The 21892-nt window shown below is 41.9% G+C and overlaps 1 protein-coding gene across 1 annotated transcript in view; it reads right to left on the reverse strand.

The window, feature by feature from the left end:
- The window catches only part of LOC124514061 (translation initiation factor IF-2-like), a 34611-nt gene extending 12979 nt beyond the window's left edge, over positions 1-21632 (reverse strand). The window contains exons 1-2 of the mRNA XM_047082156.1: positions 21543-21632; positions 20739-21239 (exon numbers count right to left, since the gene is read on the reverse strand). Of these exons, the coding sequence (XP_046938112.1) occupies positions 20739-21239; positions 21543-21632 (591 nt within the window). The remainder of the gene's footprint in view (positions 1-20738; positions 21240-21542) is intronic.
- Between the last annotated feature and the right edge of the window lie 260 nt (positions 21633-21892).

The following is a 21892-nucleotide window of genomic DNA, read 5'->3' on the forward strand; positions in this document are numbered from 1 at the left end:
CTAGTGGTGACTCTAGTGATAACTCTAACTCTGGCCCCACAAGAGAACAAGGCAAGAATATATGCTACATCTGCAAAAGCCAACCTTCACTAGTGGAGAGAAATACAGACTCCTGATTAAATCCACTGTCATATACAAAAGGGCAGGTAAATGAAAGTACCAGCTTTGTGCCATTAAGCATACATATGCGTACACACATGCACAATTCTTTATCCCCAGTGTTTCAACAATGTAAAATTATGACAATCTCAGTTTACATACAATGCAATATTTATAATCCAACTTCTGAAATCTAGATTAAAACCTTAATTGATAGGGGCGCCTAGGTGGCTCAGTCAGTTGGTTTAGCATCCAACTTGGACTCAGGTCATGATCTCATGGTTCGTGAGTTCGAGCCCCACGTTGGGCTCTGTGCTGACAGCTCAGAGCCTGAAGCCTGCTTCAGATTCTGTGTCTCCCTCTCTCTGCCCCTTCTCCACTCAGTCTCTCTCTCTCTCAAAAATAGACAACATTAAAAAAAATTTTTTTAAACCTTAATTGATAAATTCAAACTGAAGTATTCAATTCCTCATCTTACAAAATACATGCTTATATTTTAAGTACATAAAAGGATAAATCACATCCACTATAAGATCTCTCCATTTATAGGTTCTTAATTTATGACTTTTAAAGACTATAGTCCTATTTAAGAAGTTGTGTTTACCCTTTAACTAACTTTAAAAGTCAGAGGAAAGGATATTGCCAAATTAACTGTAGCAATCAAGCAAAAATTCCAGCCTTGCAGGGATACATATTTTATTACTCATTCTTTTTTACAAAAAAAAAAAAGTAATTATAACTTCCCATCAATGATTCTCTGGAAAATACAGGTTAGCAACCTTAGAGCTGCATATCAAATGAAGTACTTGGTTCCCAATCAATGGTAAAAGACCAAAGCAAGCTGGAGAGTTTCTGGGCTAACCCAGATGCTGTAAGCTTAAAGAATTTTTCACATGTTTATAAGTTCTGGTTCTTGGAATAGTCTGTGCCTAGTACAACCTCATATTCAGCTTAGTAAGAAAAACTGTATTTCACCTGGCTAATCTGAAAAAAAAAGACCACAGATTAACAGGACAAGGTCCTATGCTTCATTGAAGGCTAAAGAAATAGACCATGAAGCTCCAATGTAACACAATGCCCTGCTGAGAGGCAGTCTACCATGGTAGTTAGGAGCCAAAATACTGGAGCCAGATGGCCTGGGTCCAGCTCCTGGCTGTGCCCCTTTCTAGCGCTGGGTGACCTGGGGCAAGTTGTTTAACCTCTTTACCTCATTTGCCACAATTCTAAAATGGAGGAAGTACTATTACTACCTGTTGTGAGGACTTGTGTGAGGCTCAAATCAAGCTGATCTCACAAGCTCTGGCCATTATAAACTTTAGTTTTTCAAAAGAACCAAGCTTAATCTCTCACCTTGGAGTCTAACACATGCTTTTCCTTCTGCCAAGGACATTCTCTTCTCCCTTTTCCTGGCTTCCTTTAGGTCTTAGTTTAAATAGCACTTTTAAAAAGCCTTCCTTACCTCCCCACGTTACGTCAGGTGTCTCTGCTATTTGCTCTGCGGGCACCCATACAGCACAGTACTTAAACTTGTTCAAGTTTCTGTTCCCTTGCTGGGCTGTAAGCTCCTTAAAGGCAGAGGCCATGCCTGTCCTGATCCCCACTATAATCCACAGGACCTAGCACAGTACAGGTACACTGTAAATGCTTACCAAATAGTTTCTGGATGCACACGGGATGAATTAACAAGTCCTGCTACACAGAAGGGAAACTAAAGAATGACTTCCAAGTTAAATCTTTCACTCTTAGGTAGATGTGTATGTCTCTTCAAATCTGACCTATATAAAAGCGCTTCCCCCCATACAACTAAGAAGCTTGAAATTAAACACAAGAAGTGCCATATTCTGACAGAATACATACTTAATGCCCATTTTGGGTAGGAATCAGGACTTCATAAGCAGACCAAATAACAGTCTATTCGGTGTGTTTACTTATTACTTCTTGACTCATGTTCCAAAGCCTATATTTAAATAAGGATTATCACTGCAAAATTATATAGCTAGTATATGAAACCCAGCTAGTATAATGAAACCCAGAAGTGCCATTGGCATAGGTTGGGAGAAGAAAAGGAAGGGGAGACCATGAACATGGAAGTGCATAAAAGAAAGGGGAAAGAATGAAAATATTTGATATGTTGGAGGGTGGTAGAGAAACATGAGCCATTCCTCTATAAGGCACCACTGGGTGGCACCTGTGTCCCTGGCCATCCAATACAGATCTGCAACTAGGAGACCAAGCTGTCGGGCTATCTTGCAGAGAGCTTAGGTTGAATGTTCAGCAGTCAATTTTGAAGGGGGAGTGTGCGAACACTCTTGCCTGACAAAATGTGTCTGCTCACCATTCTAAATGCAGGCATACTCAGTAGAGTTAGAGGACAGGGATTCTCAGATGAATGAGAATGGAGGAGGAGAGCGGGAAGGGATCAGAATAACCCAGAAAGCTTTTTCTTTTTCTTTTTCTTTTTTTATTTTGGAGAGAAACAGCATGCACGAGCAGGGGAGAGGGGCAGAGGGGGAGAGACTCTTAAGCAGGCTTCATGCTCAGCACAGAGCCCAATGCAGGGCTTGATCCCATGAGCCTGGGATCATGACCTGAGCTGAAATCAGGAGTCAGACGCTCAATCAACTGAGCCACCCAGGTGCCACCTGCCCACCCATTTCTTTTTTTTTTTTTTTTTTAGAAAGCTTTTCCAACTATTAGGCTGACCCATATAAAACTGCCAATAGTCAAAACCTGTTACATTAAAAAAAACAGCAGTTTCAAATGATTCAACCTAATACACAGATATTTAGAATCACTCGCTTAATGAGCCATTGTTACTGAGACTAGTGTCCTATTTCTCAGGTTTATGGGCAGGGCATTAAGAACACATGCATAGTTTGGCCTTAAGGCATGAAGAATTAACTAGGCTCAGAAATGGAAACGACAAAATGTCTTAAGGGTAGGGAATAAATGAAACTATGTTAAAAGCATTAGATGAGGAAAAATGTAAACACAAAAAATGCTATATTAAGTGTAAAAAAGCAAATTACAACACAGTTTGTAACTTGTCTCTTAGGGAAAGATGAATGGTTTTTTTTTTTTTTTTTTTGTAGGGGGAATGTTCTATAGGGAATATATTCTCTATAGAAAAAAATATGGAAGGATGTGTATTAAAAATATCAGTAGTGGGGCGCCTGGGTGGCGCAGTCGGTTAAGCGTCCGACTTCAGCCAGGTCACGATCTCGCGGTCCGTGAGTTCGAGCCCCGCGTCAGGCTCTGGGCTGATGGCTCGGAGCCTGGAGCCTGTTACCGATTCTGTGTCTCCCTCTCTCTCTGCCCCTCCCCCATTCATGCTCTGTCTCTCTCTGTCCCAAAAATAAATAAAAAACGTTGAAAAAAAATTAAAAAAAAAATATCAGTAGTTGTCTCCTTGTAGGGGGATTACCCATATTTTGTCTTTTTATCTAAACAGGTTTTTTACAATAAACATGTGTAACAATTTCAGATCCTGGAACAGAAAAAAAAAAGACTGGCAGAAAAACTAGAGAAATCCAAACAAACTGCATAGTTTAGTTATGGGTACTATACCAATGTTACATTAAATGTTAACATTAAGGGGAAGCCAGGTAAAGATATACAGAACCAGTGAACTATGTTTACAAATCTGCTGTAAATCTAAAATTGTTCCAAAATGAAGCACTGTTATTTTTTAAAAATAAGCCATCTAGTAAGATCACATTTGAAAAATCTAGAAGAAAAAATGCATTTGGTTAAAAGATCCTGACATATAAACAAAAATATGTTGTAATAAAACTTCTTTGACAGTAAGTCCCTATGCCCTCTAGCATGACAACAGAAAGGTGTGAAGATTATTACACCACATGGCCTCTCCTGAATATGATAATGATGTCACCCTATTGTGCACAGACTCACTGATGCAGGAAACAAATGGTTCAGTCTCTCCTTTCTTTGATTTTATAATCATCATTGCTGAAAACTTACCACCATAATAACATTTCTATTTGAGGAAAGTAATTAAAAATACATATAGCCAGTAACAACCAATTTCCTTTGTAATTTTTTAAAAAATTTTTTTAACGTTTATTTATTTTTGAGACAGAGAGAGAAACTGAAACTCCAGATCAATTTCACCTCCAGAGGAAGGAGGCTTTTACAAATGACACTGCCTTTTGGCTACACCACTACTCTGGCAAACATAAAATTTGGAATAGGCTAGTTCCACTGTGGAACATATCTAACAGAGGTTTTATTACTTGGGAGGTTTCATTACTTAAGAATTTAAAACGCCTCAAAGTAAGGAAATTATGCACAGGATGAGATCTGCAAAAAGCATCTCAAAAACAGATTTAAAGGGGCACCTGGGTGGCTCAGGTGGTGAAGCATCCGACTTCAGGTCATGATCTCACAGTCTGTAAGTTTGAGCCCCGCGTCAGGCTCAGTGCCGCGACAGCTCAAAGCCTGGAGCCTGCTTGGGATTCTGTGTCTCCCTCGCTCTCTGCCCCTCCCCCACTCGCGCTCCGTCTGTGTCTCTCAAAAATAAACATTTTTTAAAAATGAAATAAAACAGATTTAAAGAGAAGCAGCAGAGCACTAAAAACTCCCAAGGAGAGCAGGAGTCTTTCTTCTATCTCTGTGAAACACTACTGCTTAAGGAGGGGGACTATGTGTCATATAAACGTCAGCTAAGAAACTTGCTACAAGGTTAACAGCGCTGATATTTCCTACTAACAGGTACTGCCGTTTATCCCTGAAGCATTTAACTTGCGCTGCATCTGCAATATAATGTGCCTATAAGACACCCTGTTGCAATTACTTTTGAAACATTTAATCTAAAATATGTCATCATTGGGGCGCCTGGGTGGCGCAGTCGGTTAAGCGTCCGACTTCAGCCAGGTCACGATCTCGCAGTCCGTGAGTTCGAGCCCCGCGTCAGGCTCTGGGCTGATGGCTCAGAGCCTGGAGCCTGTTTCCGATTCTGTGTCTCCCTCTCTCTCTGCCCCTCCCCCGTTCATGCTCTGTCTCTCTCTGTCCCAAAAATAAATAAACGTTGAAAAAAAAATAAAATAAAATATGTCATCATTTTTTAATGTTTATTTTTGAGAGAGAGAGACAGAGAGAGACCGAGCATGAGTGGGGGAGGGGCAGAGAAAGATGGAGACAGAATCTGAAGCAGGTGCCAGGCTCTGAACTGTCAGCCCAGAGTCCAATGCGGGGCTTGAGCTTACAAACCACGAGATCATGACCTGAGCTGAAGTTGGACGCTTAACCGACTGAGTCACCCAGGTGCCCCGCTTTTTTGTTTTGTTTTGTTTTGATGTTTAAGATATATCAGTTTTAAACTAGGTTATAATTCAATCCTCCTTTAAGCATCTGTAACCAATCTGAGCAGCAGTAAAACGTAAGAAGGCAGTTTGCTTTTGTATGTACATGGGCCAATCTGCTGCTTACTCTTCCTCAAAAGCAAAACCAAGGTCAACCCAGAGGAAGGTCTGAAAGCAATAGCTCTCTGTTACTATACATCTTCGGGTCTGATACTTATGTGACAGTGGCTTACAGGCCAGATTTTTAAAGAATAAGAAAAGGGATTATCCAAGCACTTCCAACACCTCTATCTTCGGGTTTCCAGGGTTGCCGTGCCTGTAAGTAGAAGAGGAAGGCAATGAGGTTCAGTGCCTGGTGCCAAGCCCAGGCAACATCCTGCTCTTTCAACAGCGATGGGGCAGTGCTGGTAAAAGCAGAAAAAAAAATTTTTTTAAGGTCTAGCAATAGCAGAATGTGGCCCCAGACCTGGCCAAGTACCAAATTCAACACAAATTCTAAAAGTTCAGAACATCATTCCACAGAACAATTTTATGCAACCCAAATATGTAACTATGCCACTCTGAAATGTCACTGATTTTCTTTCACACAGGAGGGAAGAGGTCGGCAGCAGAGGCAGCAACAAATCTTAAGAACTGATTTTGCATCCTAAACAAAGTCTGAATCACTCTCCGCAAAGCAGAAGAAACTTTTTCTCATGATTTCATCACAAAATGTTGTAACGTCTAGAGGAGAATGGACACAGAAAATTACCTTAGTGGTACATTAGAAAAGAAGAAATCAAGTCCAGGTTGAGAAACAGTTCTTTCAGCCAAAATTAGCTGCTTCAAAAGGAATCGCTTGTGTATGGCTGACAGATGGTAACTAGACATTGTGGTGATCATTTTGCAGTGTATACAAATGTCAAATCACTATGTTGTACACCTGAAACTAATACAATATTGTGTGCAACTCTAAAAATAACAAAATAAAGGATACATCTTTGATTACCTACTCAATGAAACAATAATCACACCTTTGAAAAAAGACAAGACTTTTGTCTCAATTGTGCAGATTTCCACTGGAGACTGTGGTATCACCAAAATAAACACAGCAGGGCTTCTCAATATACTCTTAGCTTAAAGAACCCTATAGGTTACAACTTGTTTTTAAAATATGTTTTTAGAGGGGGCGCCTGGGTGATTCAGTCGGTTAAGCATCCAACTTCGGCTCAGGTCATGATCTCACGGTTCGTGGGTTCAAGCCCCACATCCAGCTCTGTGCTGACAGCTCAGAGCCTGGAGCCTGCTTCGGATTCTGTGTCTCCCCCTCTCTTTGCCCCTGCCCTGCTCACACTCTGTCTCTGTCTCTCAAAAAATGAATAAATGTTAATATATATATTAAAATATGTCTTTAGGGGCATCTGGGTGGCTCAGTTGGTTAAGCATCTGACTTTGGCTCAGATCATGACCTCACAGTTCATGGGTTCGAGCCCCAGGTCAGGCTCTCTGCTGACAGCTCGGAGCCTGGAGCCTGCTTCGGATCGCATGTCTCCCTCTCTCTCTGCCCCTCCCCTGCTTGCTCGCCCTGTCTCTCCCAACAATAAATGTTAATTTAAAAAACTTAAAAAATAAAATAAAATATGTCTTTGCAGCACCAACTGAAGTTGAGATCCCTGGTTTTCAAACCTTAAGGTACACTCTGGGTATATATCATATATTCACTGCCTCCTCCCACTCCTTTGGCAATGTCCTAGTATAGCATCCACCTCCTCTTTCCTGTCTGCGGTGCCCTAAGTGACAGGTCCCTTCACTCAAAGACGGGGAGGCAGATGGCCAATCTTCCCCAGTTGAGGACAACTGGAAACAAGATTGTACATAAGCACTTTCTCCCTAAGAGGTTTAAAAAACTGCCATCTTCAGGGTTAGGGGCTTGTTGAGAAAAAGATCAGCTGTCTGAAAGTTGTGTTAGTGTTAGGGACAGCTCTCCCATTTCACCAAATGTTATCATTGCAAGAATAGGCCAATCACTCCACACAAACATTTCACGTAACCAAAGAACAAGGACATAAATGCAGGCTACCACAGAGATGAGAAAGGGAGTGGGTGGCTATCTGGGCACTGGTATGTCTTCCTCCAAGGGCCAGGGTGCCATGGTTATGGCAGTCTCCAGGGTGAGCCCAAGGCTTATGGTTATGGCAGTCTCCAGGGTGAGCTCACTGAGCTAGGATTCGAGACAGCCAGCAGGGCTGTGTCGTTTTAAGCCCACTGAATAATCTGTATTCCTGGGGTCAAGAATCATCCCTCATTCACTTCTACCCACCCAGTCCCCAAAGAAATGCTGTGAAAGTGAGGTGGGGGAATTCTATTTCAAAACAGAAATTAAAAAAACGAGGCAGAGGTTTCATGAAAATTTCCATTTTGCAGCTGTCTCTTCTAAAACTACCTTAAAGGAGGGCACCTGGGTGGCTCAGTTGGTTAAGTGTCTGACTCCTGATTTCAGCTCAAGTCATGATCTCATGGTTCTGGAGTTCGAGCCCCACATTGTCAGGCTCCACGCTGTTAGTCTTGGGTGTGTGTGTCTCTCTCTCCCTCCCTCCCTCCCTCTCTCTCTCAAAACAAACAAACTTAAAAATAAAACTCCTTTAAGGGAGGGGCGCCTGGGTGGCGCAGTCGGTTAAGCGTCCGACTTCAGCCAGGTCACGATCTCGCGGTCCGTGAGTTCGAGCCCCGCGTCAGGCTCTGGGCTGATGGCTCGGAGCCTGGAGCCTGTTTCCGATTCTGTGTCTCCCTCTCTCTCTGCCCCTCCCCCGTTCATGCTCTGTCTCTCTCTGTCCCAAAAATAAATAAACGTTGAAAAAAAAAAATTTAAAAAAAAAAAAAACTCCTTTAAGGGATACCACTTGTAAAGAATAAATTATTTGGGGGATATTTCCTAAAGAAAGCTACTGCCCTGCAAATACTCAACAATCTCTTGGTGGTCAAGAGAATATTAAAATTAATTATTTTATATAGGTATATAAATACGTATATAAATTAAAAATCTGCTTCCACATAAAAATCCTGGCCTCTATACTTGGCACTAAAAACAAACTCTAGGAATACAAAAATTTCTGGGGGAAAATTTAGAGTTGTACAACATCCTTATGAGTTCAATCATTTTGCTTAAAAATGTGTAACGTAACTGTATTTGAATGGATATGCCAATGCTTACATTTCTATTTGGGGAAATAAACACCACATCGCTTCCCATCTGCGGGTTGCTATAATTCACCAACAGTGAGCCTGAACCCTGCGCCTTTTCTAATTTCCATAAAACTACTTGCTTCACAGAAATTCTAATGGACTCCTGGGAAGGAACTGCCTGGGCACCAAGGGAATCCCAAATATTTTCCCAAATACTTTAAAACATCTTAGACCAACCCTGCAATTGACCAAATGCTGAAGGTTTCTGTGGCTCCAGGTATGAGAATACTGATTTCCCTGGTCTGCTTTTCTCTTTTCTGCTCTACTTGTCTGAAACACATTCAGCTAGTTCTGCCCAGTTTGACCCCTTGGTCCAGTTGTGATTTTTCAACTCTTCTTTTAAGCTACTTCTCAACTTAGTTATCTTCAGTGGTCATGTGGAACATAGAATCTTTTACTTGGATTCACCCCATGAGATATTGGTGAGGGTCCTGTCTTCTCTTCTGTGTTCAAAGTCACAACTGAATTTTAAGCTCGTTGACCAAGTTGCTGTTTCCTGTGTGAGGGAAGTTTGCAGTTTTCAGTTCATTTGAGAAGCAGAAACAACTAACATATTCCGGGCATAGTGATGATCACCATCTCAACAGTAAGAGCTCTGCTCATTTCTCCAGATTTTCTTTTATGACTCATCACTCAGGTACCCCAAGGGGAGTGGTCCTTCAAAACCCTGTCATTACTTTTTTATGGCATTAAAATACGTTAACCACATATTAAAGGTAATAAACAGAATACCTAAGAGAAAACAGTAATGTTTCCAACACCCTCTGTAATAGCCGAATCTTGCAAGCTCCCCTCTCGTTAATCAAGTAATACAGAATGTCTATCCTGACTCCTCTGTAAAATCTGCTACCCTGACAACCCCGATGAGAGAAAAAATCCTGGTAATGCAAAATCAGTTTCCAAAAAGCCAAGATGCGCAGCTTTCAAGAACAGTGACGCTGTTCCGATCGCCATAACAAAAACACGAGCAGGTACGCCGTTGGTCTTGACATTCATGCTATTGTCTATGGGGTAGACTCTTCTTCTGGTACTCTACTGCATTCATTAAATATGGCTAAAGTTATCAAAAAGTATTCAGTGTAATATAAACTAAGGTATTTCCACCTCTAAATCCACAGCACAAATCCGGAAGAGGTTATAAAGGAACCTTCGATGGATGTGCTTAATAAGTGCTTCAGGAGGACATGAGAGAGAATACATGACATACTTGCCCAAATCAAACTTGATCCTCCAACACGGTTCTCATAATATTCAATTTTATATACCACAGACTGAGATGCCACAAAGATTCATGCTGCTACAGATAACCTAGACTTTCTTCACTTTTATAGGTTGTAAAAGAATACAAGTATGCCCACACCTTTGCCAAAAATTAGAGCAGCTGGGTGTTCTCTGAGTCAAAGCAACTGTTCAAGCTCAATTTTAAAATCCTTATTAAAACCAAACTCCACCGAAGAGAGATTGCTAATGACATTTTGATATATCACACACTTACACATCATTGCTAGTAACTACAATTTAAAGAACATGTTCATGGTTAAATTCAAAACAGAACTGAACTGGTTCAACATCGAGAATTTAAGTGTTTTTTAATGTTTATTTATTTTTGAGAGAGAGAGAGAGACAGAGCGTGAGTGGGAGAGGGGCAGAGAGAGGGAGACACAGAATCCGAGGCAGGCTCCAGGTTCCAAGCTGTCAGCACAGAGCCTGATGCAGGGATTGAACTCATGAACAGTGAGATCATGACCTGAGCCAAAGTTAGACGCTTAACTGATTGAGCCACCCAGGTGCTCCAACATTGAGAATTTTAAAATTCCTTGGTTATTTGTTTTTTTTAAAATTTTTTAATGTTTATTTTTAAGAGAGAGAGAGACAGAGTGTGAGCGGGGGAGGGGCATAGAGGGAGACACAGAATCCAAAGTAGTCTCCAGATTCTGAGCTATCAGCACAGAGCTTGATGCAGGGCTCAAACTCAAAAACTGAGATCATGACCTGAGCTGAAGTCGGACACTTAACTGACTGAGCCACCCAGGCGCCCCTTGGTTATTTTTTTTTAATTTTTTTAATGTTTATTTATTTTTGAGAGAGAAAGAGAGAGGGAGACAGAGAGTGAGCGGGGGAGGGGCAGAGAGAGGGAGACACAGAATCTGAAGCAGGCTCCAGACTCTGAGCTTCCAGCATAGAACCTGACGCAGGGCTCAAACCCACAAACCATGAGCTCATGACCCAAGCCAAAGTTGAATGCTTAACCGATTGAGCCACCCAGGCACTCTAAAATTCCTTGGTTATTTACTTTTGGTGACCACGGCTTTTTTTTTTTTTTTGGTAAGATTATAGTTTGCCCTAGAAACCAGTTATTTTAACTGGAACACTATTTACATGGCAGTGTTTTTCTTTTCCCAACAAAATGTCTTTTTCACTTATTCATAACTACCAATCATGAAAGATGCTCACACAATAATGCCAAGTTGAAGAAGGCAAATTACAAATTGGTATATACAGCAAGAACCCATTCTTGTAGAAAGACATGGTTGCACATGACCATACACATGTGCATGTGTGTGTGCAAGTGCCCATACATGTGTGTACACAGTTTTGTGTGCACAAGCATATATACCCAAAAGTTGATAATAGATCTCTCTCTGGGTATGGAATCACAGTGATTTTATTCTTTATACGTACACTTTCAGTGCAGAAAGTTAGAAAATACAAATAGTACTTTAACAAAGCAAGAAGTTACCCTAAAAAAAAAAAAAAAACCCTCTGTGCTCACTAAACACAAGGCACTACATTTCTAGTACAGTGTCATCGTATAATGCATAATAACGGGATCATAAGTATCCTCTAGTGGGTAAATGTTCCATACTATTATCTGTATAATTACTATCAAAATAGTAATCACGAAGTTAGAAATTCACTAGAGAATTGTACAGGGTGAAAAATAAACGTATCCCTTATACTGCCTTTCGTTAGCAACACTGCCTTTTCCCCCAGAGGTAACTACTCATGGTATGTATCAATCAGACCTTTTTGTATTATCCATACACATAAGGAAGGTTCTGTTTGCTTTTAGAAAAGTGGAATCATGGTATATGAAGGGTGCAGACTCCCTCCTTCCCCTCTCTCCTTTAACAACGTACTTTGGAACTCCTGTGTCAGTTTACATAGGTTTGAAGGGGTTTCTTTCCTTCAAACACCCTATGGTATTCCATAGAACAGCACATTTTTTTAACGTTTATTTATTTTTGAGACAGACACAGAGCATGAACGGGGGAGGGTCAGAGAGAAAGGGAGACACAGAATCGGAAGCAGGCTCCAGGCTCTGAGCCATCAGCCCAGAGCCCGACGCGGGGCTCGAACTCACAGACCGTGAGATCGTGACCTGGGCTGAAGTCAGACGCTTAACCGACTGAGCCACTCAGGCGCCCCAAACAGCACATTATTTAAATCATTCCTCTATTGACGGATATTCAGGTTGCTGTTAAGTTTTCACTATTATGACCAGTTTCAGTGAAACCTTATACATACCTAGTTTCCGAACAGTATTGCTGCATCAAAATATACCGTACATTTTTTTAAAAAATATATGTACAGGGGCGCCTGGGTGGCGCAGTCGGTTAAGCGTCCGACTTCAGCCAGGTCACGATCTCGCAGTCTGTGAGTTCGAGCCCCGCGTCAGGCTCTGGGCTGATGGCTCGGAGCCTGGAGCCTGTTTCCGATTCTGTGTCTCCCTCTCTCTCTGCCCCTCCCCCGTTCATGCTCTGTCTCTCTCTGTCCCAAAAATAAATAAACGTTAAAAAAAATTAAAAAAAAAATATATATATGTACATAATTTGGCTATTGTTGACAGTGCTGCTATGAACATTGGGGTACAAGTGCCCCTATGCATCAGTACTCCTGTATCCCTTGGATAAATTCCTAGCAGTGCTATTGCTGGGTCGCAACGTGGATGGAACTGGAGAGTGTTATGCTAAGTGAAATAAGCCATACAGAGAAGGACAGATACCATATGGTTTCACTCTTATGTGGATCCTGAGAAACTTAACAGGAACCCATGGGGGAGGGGAAGGAAAAAAAAAAAAAAAAGAGGTTAGAGTGGGAGAGAGCCAAAGCATAAGAGACTGTTAAAAACTGAGAACAAACTGAGGGTTGATGGGGGGTGGGAGGGAGGGGAGGGTGGGTGATGGGTATTGAGGAGGGCACCTTTTGGGATGAGCACTGGGTGTTGTATGGAAACCAATTTGTCAATAAATTTCATATATAAAAATAAATAAATAAATAAATAAATATATGTACATTTTAAAATGAGAGGATTTGGGTATTGTTTTTTATCAAGAAGCCATACAATTTGTACTCTAAGTAACAGTGTATGACAGTGCCCATGTCTTTGCTAAAAGTGGATATTATATTTAGTTTTGAAAATGTATTTGGTGAAAAGCGGTTTTCATTTCCTTAATTACCAGAGGGAATTTGAGCATCCTTTTTCTTATTCATCATTTTTATTTCTTTTTCTCAGAAATGCCAATTCATAACCCTCTGCTACTTTCTCTAATGTGTGCCTTTTTCTTATTGACTTGTAGGAGCTCTTTATATATAATGGATATTACATAGTAAAAGTATTTTTCATAATAGGTGAAAGATTTATGTGATCTGAAGAGAAGAAAACAGAGTATACAGCAGAATCCTTTTAATCTAATGTTATTTAGTTAGTTAATCAAAACAGTTGATTAGTTAATCGAAAGTGTCAATTAAAATAAACAATCATTGGGGCGCCTGGGTGGCGCAGTCGGTTAAGCGTCCGACTTCAGCCAGGTCACGATCTCGCGGTCCGTGAGTTCGAGCCCCGCGTCAGGCTCTGGGCTGATGGCTCAGAGCCTGGAGCTTGCTTCCGATTCTGTGTCTCCCTCTCTCTCTGCCCCTCCCCCGTTCATGCTCTGTCTCTCTCTGTCCCAAAAATAAATAAACGTTGAAAAAAATTTTTAAAAAATAAAATAAAATAAAATAAACAATCATAAAAATATGCACATGACAAACATTTCATCTTCATCAGTAGTAAATGTACACCCATCAAACTTTTTTAAAAAATTTTTTCTATGTTTATTTATATTTTGAGAGAGAGAGAGAGAGCACAAGCTGGGGACGGCAGAGTGAGAGGGAGACACAGAATCTGAAGTAGGCTCTAACGTCTGAGCTGTCAGCACAGAGCAGAGCCCCACGCGGGCCTCGAACTCACGAGCTGTGAAATCATGACCTGAGGGGCGCCTGGGTGGCGCAGTCGGTTAAGCGTCCGACTTCAGCCAGGTCACGATCTCGCGGTCCGGGAGTTCGAGCCCCGCGTCAGGCTGATGGCTCAGAGCCTGGAGCCTGTTTCCGATTCTGTGTCTCCCTCTCTCTCTGCCCCTCCCCCGTTCATGCTCTGTCTCTCTCTGTCCCAAAAATAAATAAACGTTGAAAAAAAAAATTAAAAAAAAAAAAAATCATGACCTGAGCCAAAGTCAGACACTCAACCGACTGAGCCATCCAGGCACCCCCAACTCATCAAACTTTTGATACAGGGCCAGGAGGCCAAGATGTTTTTTTCTTTAACTCCAGGCCCACTGATTGTGAACATTTTTAAACTGAATTCTTAGAAAAGGTAGAACTTCAAAGAATTTAAAAGACACTTACAAAGCACAATGAGTGAAGAAACACTTAGATTTTATAATTATTTTATATAAATCTTTTATCCAATCTTACCCACACTTAACTGAATGGTAGTAACTTGCTTTCATCAAGTCTCCAAAACACTGGATTTGTTTTGTTATAATGACTTGGATGTAACTATCACCCAACTTCAACAATTATCCACATGTGCTGACTTTTCTTTCCTTTACCACTGGATGCACTCCATACTTCCACCCCATCCCCCCAGACATCATATCATTTCATCTGTGAATTTTCACAGGTTAAGTATCAATAGCATTTGTTCTAATGGTAGGTCCTCAAGCATACTGGCACACTAGAGACCAACCTACTAAATCCCAAGTGTTCAGTGCAGTGTATTTTACAAAGGAAATGAAGAGCATCATGTAATGTGGTAGGTCAGTTAAGAAGTCAATTAAAGCTTCTATCGCATATGTAAATGGTATTTTCCCCTAGTCTGTCTCTTACATTTTAACTTTGTTACAGTTGTCTTATGCTTTCCAGAAAAGCATTAAATATACAGTTAAAATTTTAAACTACACCCTTAATTTCTTTCTGTATATGATGTGAGGTAGGGATCCATTTCTTTCCAAATATACGGCCAACTGTCCTAACTCAATTTCCATTTTCAACATCACCCACAGGGTGTTTAAAAAAAAACAAAACTAAAGTGTCAATTTCTAACGGACAAAAGAAAGCTATGCAAACAAAACAGTAAACCAACAGTCTAAGTTGAGCTTGATAAGATCAAACTCCTATGTATTTAAAGGTTTGGGAGCCAGAGCAACAGCACTGCTGTACCAGGCTCTGTCATTACCACTCTGGCTTACAGTTAGGATCACCAAAGGACATCACAAAAGGGATGGACATCTCTCTGAATCTCACGGGTTGCCCTACCTGAAAATTTACATCACAACGAAATAGCCCACTTAACAAGAACAACAAAATCAACTTTCCCAACCCTCTGTCCATTCCTTAATGCTGCTCCTGGACCCAAAAGCCTTGTAGACATAGGAAAGAAAATGAATACACTCTTCTGAACCACAATTTCCCATAGAAGTGTAACTAAAAAGTACTAAAAGACAAGGTGAAGTTTGTTAAATTTCCTTTATAACTCAGAGATGTGATAATTTAGAAGGCTGTTTTATCTCTGGGCAAACTTTTTCTGGAAAGGACCAGAGAGTAAATAAGCTTTCAGAGCCATACATTCTCTGTTTTGACTCTGATGTTGCATTTTGAATGCAGCCAGACAATACATAAATGAATGGATGTGAATGTGTTCCAACAGAAGTTCATTTATAAAAATAGGGTAGGATTTGGACACCAGCACTGTTTTGCCAGCCTTTGCCTTATACCAATGATTGACCTTTATCAAGTAGGAATCCACTACCCTAGCTGTCTACTCTTCTGAGCAAATATGGTGACACTGAAGAGACAAGTAATAATTTCAGTACCACCTTACAGAAATGAATACTCTCAAAATTAATCACTAGCCTTTTCCTGTAACTTCTTCTCATAATTTGAGCACATCCATTTTTCAAAGTATCAAATTATAAGTCACCTTAAAGCTAATGCTTATTTTTAAACAAAACGAACACTAAGTGGCTACTATACAAGGAAAGCAACAGTCTAGACATACACATTCAAAAGTCTGCTATTCATTATTCTGAGAATCAATAGTGAGTATAAAAAGCCTCTTAAGTATATGGTCATGTTTTGTGACCTCACTACTGAGAACATAGAAGTGAACTTTTAAAGTATGTTTAAATGAGAGCCCAAATTTGTTCTTTGGATCACTTAACAGAAACCTTGATTTAAAAACCATACATACTCTTTTACCCAGTTTTAATTTAGAAAGTGAAACCAAAAACCGCCTTGGCACATCAGCATCTCTTTAATTTTAAAAGATTAATTTTAACACTTCACAGCCTGGTTGAGGCAGAAATTATATTTTCAGGGCACAAAAGATGGCAGCCATTTTAATATGGCAAGAGCATGTGTGAGTATGTATTCACACTCGAAGCCCTCAAGGCAACTTATTCACAGAATGCATTTGAGCTCCAGGATTGCTGAAAAGGAAAACTGTTTACACTGCTTACAGAAATACTGAGTGTTATGCAGACCAGCAAGGAATAAAATTAAGGGACAAAGGCACACCAGACCCCTGGACACCCAAGGCACCATCCACAAAAGGAAAAATTGATAAACTGGACCTCATCAAAATGAAAGGCTTTTGTTCTTTGAAACTCCCTGTGAAGCAGATGAAAGACAAGCTATATAGACTGGGAGAACATATTTGCAAGCCATGTACCTAACAAAGGACTAGTATTTACAATATATAAAGAACTTTCAGAACTCAACAGTAAAACCAAATACAAAAAAAAACAAAAACAAAAAAAATAAATCCAACTAGAAAATGGACAAAATATGTGAACATACATTTCACCAAAGAGGATACAGAGATGGCAACTCAGCACATGAAAAGATGTCCAACATCATTAGCTATTCGGGAAATGCAAATTAAACTATGACAAGATATCACTAGACAGCAATCACAGTGGCTAAAATATAAACTAGTAACCACAGCAGCTGGCAAGGATGAAAAGCATTCATTCATACGTTGCTGGTGGTAATGTAAAGTGCCACTCTGGAAAACAATTTGGTAGTTGCTTTTAAAATGAAACATACGGGTGCCCGGGTGGCTCAGTTGGTTAAGTGTCCGACTCTTGATCGGCTCAACTCATGATCTCATGGTAGTGGGATCGAACCCTGTGTCAGGTTCTGTGCTTGGCATGGAGCCTGCTTGGGATTCTCTCTCTCCCTCTCCCCCTCTCCTGCTCATGCTTGTGCATGCTCTCTCTCTCTCTCTCTCTCTCTCTCTCTAAATATAAATAAAAATAAACAAATAAATAAAATGAAACATGCAATGACCTTACAACAGCAACTGCACTCTTGGGCATGTATCCCAAAGAAATGAAAATTTATGTTCACACAAAAAGCAGGACACAATTGTTCATAGAAGCTTTATTTATGATAGGTTAAAAAGGAAAAAAATAAAAATAAAAAACCATGAACCAACCAGATGTCCTTCAACTGGTGAATGGTGAAACTGGGGCACATCTACACCATGGAATAGGACTCAGCAATGAAAAGGAACTGGATACTAGAGTCCCTACGTGAATCTCCAGGGAATTACTCTGAGTAGAAAAAAAGCCCATCTCAGAAAGTTACATACTGTCTGATTCCATTTATATACCATTCTTGAAATGACAAAATTATAGGCATGGAAAACAGATTTGTGGCTGCTTGGGGCCAGCAAGGGAGGGGGACTGCTGTGGCTATAAAAGGGCAACACCAGGCATCCTTGTGGTGATGGAACTGTTCTGTATCTTTACTGTGGAGGTGGTTACGTTAATTTACCCATGCGATAACATTGCACAAAACTAAATACACACACCCAAATGACTGCATGTAAAACCGGTGATCTCTGATTCAGGTGGATGAATTGTATCTATTTCTTTTTTTTTTTTTAATTTTTTAATGTTTATTTATTTTGAGAGAGAGAGTGAGCAGGGGAGGGGCAGAGAGAGAGGGAGACACAGAATCCGAAGTGGGCTCTAGGCTCCAAGCTATTAGCAGAGAGCCTGACGCAGGGCTTGAACCCACCAACGGTGAGACCATGACCTGAGCCGAAGTCGGACGCTTAACTGACTGAGCCACCCAGGCACCCAGAATTGTATCTATTTCGATTTCTTTGTCATGATATTATACTACAGTCCTGCAGATGTTACCACTGGGGAAAATTAGAAAAAGGGTATTATTTCTTACAACTGCATGGGAATCTACAGCTACCTCAAAATGACCAGTTAAAAGACAAAGAAAGAAAAAGAATATATAAGGCCAGCCAGTGATAGGAGTGGAAAAATAAAGCTTTTATTTTTGCTAACATCTCAAGAATTGAAAGTAAAGGAAGGGGGGAGGGAAGGAACGCCAAGAAGGGAATCTATAATACAATCATCTCCTCCTCCACTATGGGGGTTTAAGTTCCCCCAGGATTTTGTTTATGTCCCTGATTTGAATGTTGTTGTTGTTAATAAATATAAACTGTATATACATCTATCTCTTCACAGCCCCACCACAACCACCCCAGACTATAAACTCACGAAGAGGGTTTTCTTAACCATCATATCCTGGTGGCCTGGCACCAAAACCAGGGACAGCTGAAGGAATGAGATAAGTTCAATGAGTGATAAATGAATGAATGAGATGCCAGCATATTCTTTAAAGTTCCTAGTCAATTACAGTTACAAGGCAGTATGTATATATTCACATAAAAGACATGAATGTTTTTTAAAAAGTGTTCTATATATTCACATAAAAGACATGAATGTTTTTTAAAAAGTGTTCTATATATTCACATAAAAGACATGAATGTTTTTTAAAAAGTGTTCTATGCACATGTTTCACTTGCAAGCAGAAGTTAACAACACCCAACTTTTGTAAAATGCCTCCCAATTTATAGAGTTCCACATATACTCATTTGATAAGATAGGTTATGAATTATGCACACATAAATTGGAGCAAGCATATACAGATGTTTGAGAAAAACATTCTCAACAACTGTTATAACTAAGGACTTAGGCCACAACGTTAGTGCTGCTTACATCATATAATCATATATCTATCAGTATAAGAACAAAGAATTCAAATTGGGAGACTTATGGCTCACTCTGCCAACCATCAACAGGCTTTTACAGATGCAAAAACCAAGAGAGGTTAGGTGACTTGTTCAAGGTTATACAATTGGCTAGGGCTGGATTCAGAGCCTCTCCAGAGTCCCAATTCATTTCTCCTCTTAAATTGAATTGGGCAAGACTCTCTTATCTCCACCCATCCCACACCTACCCAAAACACAAACAAAAATGTTAATCTGAATCACTAATTTTTTAATAGGGTTTTTAGGGGAAAAGCTTTTAATTGTTGCAGTGCACCTTCCCATGGATGTTTAAGTGTCAAATTCCTTCTAGTATCAGAACAATATGGTACTTTATTCTATGGTGCAAGCATACTAACGGTGTAATGTTTCATCCTCCACCTAAAGAAAGGGTGGAGAGGGTGTTAACTCCAACAGGAGTCTTACATGTCTCACACGTTAGTAGCTTCAATCGAAAAAATTCAAGAGGCCTTATGCTATAAAAAGCTTGACTGATACCCTCATTGACAGTCCTGTAATTGAATCTTCCATTGCATGCTGCCTTAGGTATCAAGAACAGTTAAAAGTATTAGAGGCAGAATAAAAGAAAAACTAAAGTGACGAGCAACTCCCAGGAAATGGGACTTTAATTAGGTTAAATCTCTGTTACGCAGCAACATGTAACTAAGCATGAATTTAGAGGTCCTAGAATCAAAACACTAGAGGAACCTTATTTGTGCTCTAGTTCAACATCCTCATTTTTGCAGATGTAGAAACTGAGGCATTGATTAAGGACTTAACCAGTAAAGCAGCCTACTTACTTATTCAGCAACTCACCGTCGTTTCTTGGAGCCATGGCTGATTTTTTTTTTTTTAAGGTGAGAGACTATAGCAAAATTAATTTCAAGAGGGTGGGGAAATGCCTTTCAAGGAGGACATGCTGGAGTGCAGAGAAAATATGACGTCCTTTTTAAAATATGTAACCCCTTGATGGGGGTTAGGCAATGAATCATATTCTCCTCGATTTTTCTATGTGCTATAGACATCAGCCGCAATTCTTTCTGTAGGGTCCTCAAATGAGAGGAAGAGGAAGTGAATGAAGCTGATGCTAAATATAAGGCATTCATGAGGACAGGGATGTAGACAGAAGGGGGGGGGAGAGCACGCTTCTGCTAGAATTCAGCCGTTTTCTAACGTACCTGAAGATACGGAAGCTAAGAAGAGCTGGGAAGCCAGGGCATCCCTCAAATCCGAAGGGCGGATGCTGCTAGGGCCATAGGGACCACAGAGCACTGGGAGACAGAGCGACCCCTAAGGGACAAGATGGAGTTGAGGTCTAGGGGCGCCCTAAAGGTCGTCTGGAGGTCTGGCAAGCACTTGATGTGCTCCTTCGGAAAGGGTAAAGGCAACGCACAGTAAGCCCGGTCGGGAAGATGCTTCTGGTCCTCGGGGGATGGAGGACGGTGGGTGGCAGGAAGAGAAGGAGGCAGGGCTCTCGAGGACCCTGGACTTCAGAGGAGAAGACACAGAGACCCCCGGGAATCTTCCCAGCACCGGGAGGGAGGCGGGCGGGTAGATCGGCCGGGCTCCCAAAGAAAGAGAGCCCATTCCGGGAACTGGGACGTCCCCTCCACCTCCGCGGGGCTCAGGTGCGGGACGGCGGCGCCGCCGGAGCTGGGGCCCCTACCGCGACAAGGGTCAGCAGCCGGGGCTATACTTACCGGAGACGCGGTCCACAAGGCGTCTTCGCAGCCGGCCCGCGCCTGGCACCCGGGAAGCCCGCGGAAAAACCGCGTGCCCGCTAGCGCTGGGGCGAGGAGGGGCGCGCCACGGAGGCCGGAGAAAAAGCCGCAGCGGCCCGCGCGCACCCGGACGGCCGGCGGAGGCGGGACCAGGCGCGGCGCGGCGCGGCGCGAGCCCGGAAAAGACGCGCCCGGAGGGGCGGGCGGAGCGGGGGCGCGCGGTGGTGTGGCTGAGCCGGCCGAATCGCGGGCGGCCGACGTCTCGGCCCACCCACGCTCCCGCCTCCGCTCGCCCCGGACGTCAGCCGAGGAGGCGGGGCCGAGAGCGCTTCCCGAGGCGAGGGAGGGTGCTGCGGGCGAGCCGAGTCGACTAACGGCTCCTCGCTGGCTCGCCGCAGCCTTTCGCTCTGGCTTCCGAGTCGCCGGGAGGGCGGGCTGGCTGGCCGCGTTATCAAGTGTGTTTTCGGAAGGGCCTGGAGCCTATCCGATTTCAGCGAGGTCTGGGACTCGCCCATCGTCCGCACCTGTGCTCGCTTCCTAGGACTCAGCCCCAGGATGAAAGTTCCCCTCGGGTCATCTTCCAGCTGCCCTTTACAGATACTCATCTTTGGACCTAGCCTCTCTTTCTTCTGAGGGAGATCCTATTCTTTGATTAAAGGCATCCTGCTCCTCCAAGCCTGAGCCAATGCCCTTGTTCCTTTCACCTCGCCTCTCACTGCGTTAAGACCCCAGCTCCCTCTCGCTTATGAAATACCAAAAGGATGGGGGAGGAGGGGGGCTCACTTTATGTCTTTCCTTTCCACCGTGGTGTAATGGCAAAAGAGCCGACAGCTGATAAGGGTCACCGCGGCATTTTGACATGTTACTGGCCATGATCGTAGCTCATGAGCCAGTCCTACAAAGACCGTTCCCAAGAGATTCAAGAAATTGCTGTTAAAAATAGAATTCTGGTGAACTGCCTCAAGACTGCAAAAGGGACAGACCATAATTGTAAATGAGCCATGACAAACTGCAAGAATATATCACCAGAAGAAGTAAAAAGCACCAATATTCTTCCAAGCTCCCTGATGCATAATGGAGGACTAACTTCCTCTTCCTGCTAGCAATGGACATTTCATTTCACTTGCTATTTC

Source organism: Lynx rufus, unplaced genomic scaffold (genome assembly GCF_022079265.1).
Source record: "Lynx rufus isolate CCGP_SWC_20201006 ecotype Redwood Valley unplaced genomic scaffold, mLynRuf1.p SCAF_19, whole genome shotgun sequence".
In the NCBI taxonomy this organism is placed as follows: domain Eukaryota; kingdom Metazoa; phylum Chordata; class Mammalia; order Carnivora; family Felidae; genus Lynx; species Lynx rufus.